The following is a 7,601-nucleotide window of genomic DNA, read 5'->3' as shown; positions in this document are numbered from 1 at the left end:
TCTGCTAAGCCTATGCCACCAGGTGGGTTGCAAGAAACAGGGCTTTGTTCAGCAAAACGCTAGCCCATGTTCCCAACTCCGCTGAAGTCACTGTTAAATGCTGGACCTTTGGGAAACTGGTGGCTTTGATCTTTTCTTCTTGTTGGCATCAAGACCACAGAGCTTCTCCTACCAGATTCAGCTGGGAATTCTTTTTCTTGGCTTTCCCAGATTGGAATGATTAATATCCAGATCTCATAACTGACTTTCATTTGTCTTGGAGAAGCCCAAATCAGAGGCTCTGAGATCAGAGGTGCAGTCCCAGTGAGGCCCAACAATTAAGGCCTGACCATCAGTTATGTCCAAACGGTCAGTTATCCAGAAAGCCCTTGACATCAGGCAGACAGAAAGGCTGAGGAACCAAAGAACTTTATATGCTGAGCACACAGATGCTCACCTGTGCACTGGGGACAGTACAGGGTTCTTGTGCACTTTCTGGTATGTTTAGAAATCAACCACTGCGTGGCTTGCAGGATGCACAGCACAGCTCCTCCTGTCCAGGATTTCAAAGCTGATCCAAAGGTAATAAACTTAAACAAGGATCCGATTTCCTAAATTCTCCACTCCAAGTTTTTAAAGGCTAGGTTCTTCAATGGGAACTGGGACTTTTGTCTGATTTTTTTTTTTTTTTTTTTTTTTTAACTTAGCTACCTAACTTCTCAAAACCACAGGACTGGTCTATGTTATTGTCCTGGTCACCCTCAGACTCTCATGTTGCAGCTACTGGAATTCCGGAGGTGAGCGTTGCAGCTGCTGATCAGGCCCATTCCCAGATTCTCCAGGAAGGGAGCAAAGCGGAAGGCGACACGCTCCTTTATCTTCCACTGGCTGAATGCCAAAATCCTTCACGCTACCAGTCTCTGCGAATTCCAGGTAGAAGTAGCCACACTTGACTGCCCGGTGCACCTCAAAGCAGAAGCCCAAACAGGAATCCTCTATTAGGTCTACGTATATCTCCTGAGCGATGGCCTCTAGCTTGTTAGTATCCAGGTTAGCCAACGAAATTTCCTCCATTTTAATCTGTACACGACCGTGGAGAGGGCGCTCGGATTACTCACAGCTGCACGGGCGGCAACACGTCGGGCTCGGCCGGCCGCGCCTAGGCCTACAGGCCTGTCAGGGCCGCGTCTTCAGCAGGGAGGGCGGAGGCGTCGCGGTGGCAGCGGCAAGGCAGCTGCAGCAATCAGCAGCGACTGCTCCGGAACCCCAGGTATCTCCGTTTCTTTTGGCGTCTCCCCGGATCTGGGACTTTCAGCTCGGGCTGGCCCCAGACTCACCGCCGCCAAACGGTCTCGGAGCCTCTCTCCGCTACCCCGGCCTCTTCCGCTTGCTGGTCCGGGTTTAGCCCCGCCTCCCCACTTCCGCTCCTCACCACGCCTGCGCATTGGCCCCGCGCAGACTCGCCGGGTTCCTCCCTACGCGCAGCTGCCTGGAAAGCCTTGGAGTTTTAGGAAAACGAATGGGAAGAACTAAAACCTATCAACTGTCATTACCTTTAATTGTAAAAAGATGATAAGGAGGCTGTTTTATGTTAATTTTTTTGCAGATTTAAACACTCGCTAATGAATTCTTTGTCCATGCTTAATCGATTCCGTCTTGAAAAAGGCAAATGACAACTGCACATTTGTGGTAATGATCTGAAGTACAGTTTTAGGACTAGTTCTCCGGATACGTTTGACGGATACGTTTGAAAATTTGACATATAATTGACTTACAATCATTTATACTACTGCCGCAGTTGTCATTTAAATCCACTAGATGGTGCAAGGAAACAAATTACAGTAGAGTTTATCTTTCAGTCTTCTTTTGAAAGGAAAACTAGGCACTAAAGACATAATTCATATATATTGATCACATGAACCTAAGGCATTTATTTCATTTATAAGACCATTAAGTCAGTGTGATTATAAATAGATCATCATATACTGTACATCTCTAAAATAATTCAAAGAGAAAATTATATGTATATTTTCTACTGAAGAGAGAGGAAACCTGAAATATGTTAAATACACTGGGAGGTAAAGGAATCTTTTCCTAAAATTGTGCTGCATGAATTGTGGGATCTAGAGCCAGTCTACCTGGGTTTAAATTCTAGATCCAACATTTAACAGTTCTGTTTCCTCATCTGGATAAAGCTAGTTCCCATTTAATAGTTAAAATTAAATGATATTTTAAAAAAAATCTTCTTGTGACAGCTTCTTACATGTAAGTAAGCATTCAGTAACTGTCAGCTATTTTAATCATATCAGTTATGGACTTGAATATAAGAAAATTTTCCTGTATCTTGTTAGTTTCCACCCCCACCACTGTGAAATAGAGCAGCCTCTTGTACCTTTATACTTTATTAAAATATAGCTCTAGCCAAAGAAACAAAATTTAAAAAACAATACATATTTGTATCTGTCTGATTCTATAATTTCCTTTCCAGAGTAAAGGAAAATATAGACATGTATCTTTCCAGATACAAATAAAAACTTTCTAATGTATATGCTCATCCGAACACTATTAGTTTTAGAGTTCATTCTTAATATCTTACTCTATATTTTTATGAGTAGAAGGTTAAGTACCAGTTTAACTTATTGGTTTAGGAGTACTTAGCTGGTACTTGTACCCATACAAATTTTCTGATTGTGTATTTTATCATCCTAAAAAACAAAAACTGGCAGATATGGAGGAATTTGAAAGCCTAAGCTATTTAAGACCCATGCATGACAAGAATATTTTTATCTGGGACATAACTTTTTTTCCATTGCAGCCTTTGTGTAATTTATACATTCTCCATTCAAAAATTGGTATCATGTTTTGATATAAGTTGAAATCTGCATATAGCCATGTGCTAAGCCACAAAATATAATGATCAAGTGCATAAGTTCTTGAGTCAGACTGCCTCCCTCCTACCAGGTACTCTCTATGTGAACTTGCCTTATGTACTTCTGTAAATCACAGTTTTCTCATTGTAAAATGTCAATGACAATTCCCATCATAAAAGTTTGCTGTGAGATTTAAACTTGACAATGAATTTAAAAGTCTTCACAAAGTGTCTGACAAATAGTATATAATATTGTTTACCTATCTATTACATGTCTAGTTAGGTAAGAAGATACAGATGTAAATACAATCATTTCCACTCACTCATCTCCCATGCCTTCTCCAAATTTAATTTAAAGCAATGATTCTCAAATATTAATGTGTATATAAACCACTCAGAGATCCTTTTAAAATGCAGATTATGATTCATTAGCTCTGGAGTAGGACCTGGGTTTTCGCATTTCTAACATATTTGATGCTGCTGGTTCGTGGACTGTACTTTAAGTAGCAAGGAATTAAAAGGGCTTGATAGTGGGCAACTTTTCTTCATAGTGATTGACTCCGATAAAATTTGTTCTCACCAAATTATCATGAGAGACTTTGCATGCTTAATTTTGACAGAAGAAGAATAAGTGATTGTTTTTCTACCCTTTAAATCCTCCTTATATTATGAGAGTTAGAACTCAAATCTGCAATTTATTTAATGCAGAGTGGTAGTCAATAAAGCTTACTTCAAAATATATACAAGAGACCATAATATTAATTGAAATTCAGATAATCAGGACTATGCCTAGGTTTAGATTTCCTGTCAGTATTTTATTATATTTACTCTTAGAAAAAGAACACTCTCATGACACTGAAAATGTGTACTTATGCTCATTGTCACCTTGTCACCTCTCTTCTACTTGTATCACTTAAGATGGCCTTACTTCTTGTTAAAACGTACTGAAACTCTTTATGTTAAATCAATGACATGTCACAAAATGAAGTTAGAAAGAACTTCGTTCCACTGCAATTAATAGGGTTGAAGGTATTTAAGCCTTTGGTATGCAAATATTTTTTAAAATAGAAACTCTCCATTATCTAAATCATTTTTCTCAATACAAAGCAAGTAACAGGGGTTGATTCTTCATAAAAGAGTGATCTTCAAAGAATATGTACATCATATATGCTTAAAACATTTAGTGTACAAATTAAGGGAAGTAAAATCGTATTGTGAAATTTAATTGTCTTTGATTATTCTCTTCCCATTCAATAACTGTAATATATGCAGTGGGAGAATCAGCTTTTGCAAAGAGGAGCATCTTTTAAATTATTTAAAGGTTTTTATTAAAGACTGAAATTCCATGTATTTTTTTTGTATTCACATAAAATAAAACAGTGAGACAGCAGAGTGCATTCAGGAATAGACCTGGGAGCCCAAAGACCTGAGTTGCTGTCCTTTTTCTGCCACTAACTTATCAGGTGACCTTTGGCAAAAAGGCGAATTCACATTTGTGAAAACATGGACTCATGTTTTCTGAATATCCCTTTTAAAACCAAATTTCTGTGAATCAAGAAATCTGAGGAGGTACTGGCACAAAAACAGAAAGATAGATCAATGGAACAGGATAGAAAGCCCAGAGATAAACCCATGCAATGCACATATGGACACCTTATCTTTGATAAAGGTGGCAGTAATGTACAGTGGAGAAAGGACAGCCTCTTCAATAAGTGGTGCTGGGAAAACTGGACAGGTACATGTAAAAGTATGAGATTAGATCACTCCCTAACACCATACACAAAAATAAGCTCAAAATGGATTAAAGACCTAAATGTAAGGCCAGAAACTATCAAACTCTTAGAGGAAAACATAGGCAGAACACTCTATGACATAAATCACAGCAAGATCCTTTCTGACCCACCTCCTAGAGTAATGGAAATAAAAACAAAAATAAACAAATGGGACCTAATGAAACTTCAAAGCTTTTGCACAGCAAAGGAAACCATAAACAAGACCAAAAGACAACCCTCAGAATGGGAGAAAATATTTGCAAATGAAGCAACCGACAAAGGATTAATCTCCAAAATTTACAAGCAGCTCATGCAGCTCAATAACAAGAAAACAAACAACCCAATCCAAAAATGGGCAGAAGACCTAAATAGACATTTCTCCAAAGAAGATATACGGATTGCCAACAAACACATGAAAGAATGCTCAACATCATTAATCATTAGAGAAATGCAAATCAAAACTACAATGAGATATCATCTCACACCAGTCAGAATGGCCATCATCAAAAATTCTAGAAACAATAAATGCTGGAGAGGGTGTGGAGAAAAGGGAACACTCTTGCACTGCTGGTGGGAATGTGAATTGGTTCAGCCACTATGGAGAACAGTATGGAGATTCCTTAAAAAACTACAAATAGAACTACCATATGACCCAGCAATCCCACTACTGGGCATATACCCTGAGAAAACCAAAATTCAAAGAGTCATGTACCAAAATGTTCATTGCAGCTCTATTTACAATAGCCCGGAGAGGGAAACAACCTAAGTGCCCATCATCGGATGAATGGATAAAGAAGATGTGGCACATATATACAATGGAATATTACTCAGCCATAAAAAGAAACGAAATTGAGCTATTTGTAATGAGGTGGATGGACCTAGAGTCTGTCATACAGAGTGAAGTAAGTCAGAAAGAAAAAGACAAATACCGTATGCTAACACATATATATGGAATTTAAGAAAAAAAATGTCATGAAGAACCTAGGGGTAAAGCAGGAATAAAGACACAGACCTCCTAGAGAACGGACTTGAGGTTATGGGGAGGGGGAAGGGTGAGCTGTGACAGGGCGAGAGAGAGTCATGGGCATATACACACTAACAAACGTAGTAAGGTAGATAGCTAGTGGGAAGCAGCCGCATGGCACAGGGATATCGGCTCGGTGCTTTGTGACAGCCTGGAGGGGTGGGATAGGGAGGGTGGGAGGGAGGGAGACGCAAGAGGGAAGACATATGGGAACATATGTTTATGTATGACTGATTCACTTTGTTATAAAGCAGAAACTAACACACCATTGTAAAGCAATTATACCCCAATAAAGATGTTAAAAAAAAAAAAATCTGAGGAAATAGATTTCACCAAATGAAGGGTCAAGTCACTTCTTATGTACTGGCCAACAAAGTTCAAATGTTGGATCCTGAGGGTTTTCTTACCCCAAACTAATCTGCTGTACTACCTAGGGCATCTTGAAGCATCTCCACATGTTTGGGTTAAGGGCATTATTCATCTACTGAATACCAGGTGCGTGTTGTAATTATCTTGCCTAACATCTGAAGATGTTGCCTGTACCTGTATGTGGTCACTTTTAGTTGAAAATTTGAATTTATCTAGTGATTTTGACTCCTATGAAATCCATTTTCATCTATAAAATATTAGTTAAAACTTTACTTCCTTTTCTTTAGTTACCTAGGTTTTTAAGGTAAGTGAATAGTAAATCAGAGAGAGAGAGAACATTTGACTATATTGTCTTCTTTTATTCACAGGACCATGCTTTATGTCAGAAATAAGCTATATAGTATTATGCCTTTTTGTCTGTAATTTGCTAAAAGAAATATATGTGTGTCATAGCTCAACAGTAAACACTCACATGTTTTTCTAGGCATGACCAGCTTGAAGTTTCAAATCCATCCTCTGCTGAAATACATTCTTCAGGATTTGCATTTAAAAACTGATTATCATGACTTGCATGAGATTCTGAGATGCCAAAATTTGATATTAGATAAGGGTGCCATGCTAAAATTGCAATGTCAAAAATAAATTTATGATTTTAATCTGCCCTACTCAATTGTGAAATCAAGGTGACAGTGAACTTTGGCATTTATGACAACTCTGGCTTACGCTCTACTAAAGAAGAAAACCCTGTACTCCTGAGCTAACTACAGTTAGTAAGTAGGGTAGTATGCTAATCTAAAATAACATTTTAGGACTTAGCATAACACAGTCTTTTTTAAAAAATTGATCTTTTGATAGATAATTGATCAGCATCACTTTGATCTATGGAAAGGCTCTCTGGAATTATTTCCACATATTTGCATGTACAGGAAAATGTTGTTAAAAATATTTTTCAAGTGTTTATGACACTGCCTTTGAAGATTATAAGCTATTTCTTAAATAAAAATATAATAATTATTGCTGGCCTCTCCCTATGTGAGAGAGTTGGCCTGGTAGTACAGAGAAGGATATCTGTTTACCTTATATATGAATATAAGGATGGGCCCAGAAAAATTTAAACTTAAACACTGAAAATCATTTCTTTTAAAAAAAAAAATTATTTATTTAGACTGTGCGGCATGTGGGATCTTCCGGACCAGGGCACGAACCCATGTCCCCTGCATTGTCAGGCGGATTCTTAACCACTGGCCACCAGGGAAGTCCTTGAAAATAATTTCTGATTAGGCAATGCTGATGTGATATGGCAACAATTAACAGAGACTTAAAAAAAAAAACCAACCTTATTTAGGAGAATTTCAAGCTTACAAAAGAGCTGCAAGACTATTACAAATAATAACTTCTATATACCTACTCTTCACCCAAGTTTACTTAACATTTTGCTCCTTTTACTTTCTCCATCTCTCTCCCTCCCTCTCTCTATCTCCCCTCCCCCACCCCACCGCTGCCCCCTCCTCGCTGAGGTTTCCTTTTCACAAACTACTCTGAACTATTATTTTTCCTAATCTATTTGGTCAGTAAATTGCAGATATCA

General features: G+C 38.2%; 1 protein-coding gene across 1 annotated transcript; it reads right to left on the bottom strand.

The window, feature by feature from the left end:
• Positions 1 to 645: 645 nt before the first annotated feature.
• Positions 646 to 1,418, bottom strand: ATXN7L3B (ataxin 7 like 3B). Its single transcript, XM_004281903.4, has one exon. The coding sequence runs from the start codon at positions 1,051 to 1,053 to the stop codon at positions 760 to 762; it is 294 nt and encodes a 97-aa protein (XP_004281951.1). The 5' UTR covers positions 1,054 to 1,418; the 3' UTR covers positions 646 to 759.
• Positions 1,419 to 7,601: the final 6,183 nt, after the last annotated feature.

The sequence above is a fragment of the Orcinus orca genome, chromosome 11 (genome assembly GCF_937001465.1).
Source record: "Orcinus orca chromosome 11, mOrcOrc1.1, whole genome shotgun sequence".
NCBI lineage: Eukaryota > Metazoa > Chordata > Mammalia > Artiodactyla > Delphinidae > Orcinus > Orcinus orca.
Note: the sequence above shows the minus strand (reverse complement) of the source record. Positions and strands in the feature narration are given on the sequence as shown.

Bases quoted from the DNA above. Each gene is read 5' to 3' on its own strand.
- ATXN7L3B (XM_004281903.4), bottom strand. From the start codon at position 1,053: ATGGAGGAAATTTCGTTGGCTAACCTGGATACTAACAAGCTAGAGGCC.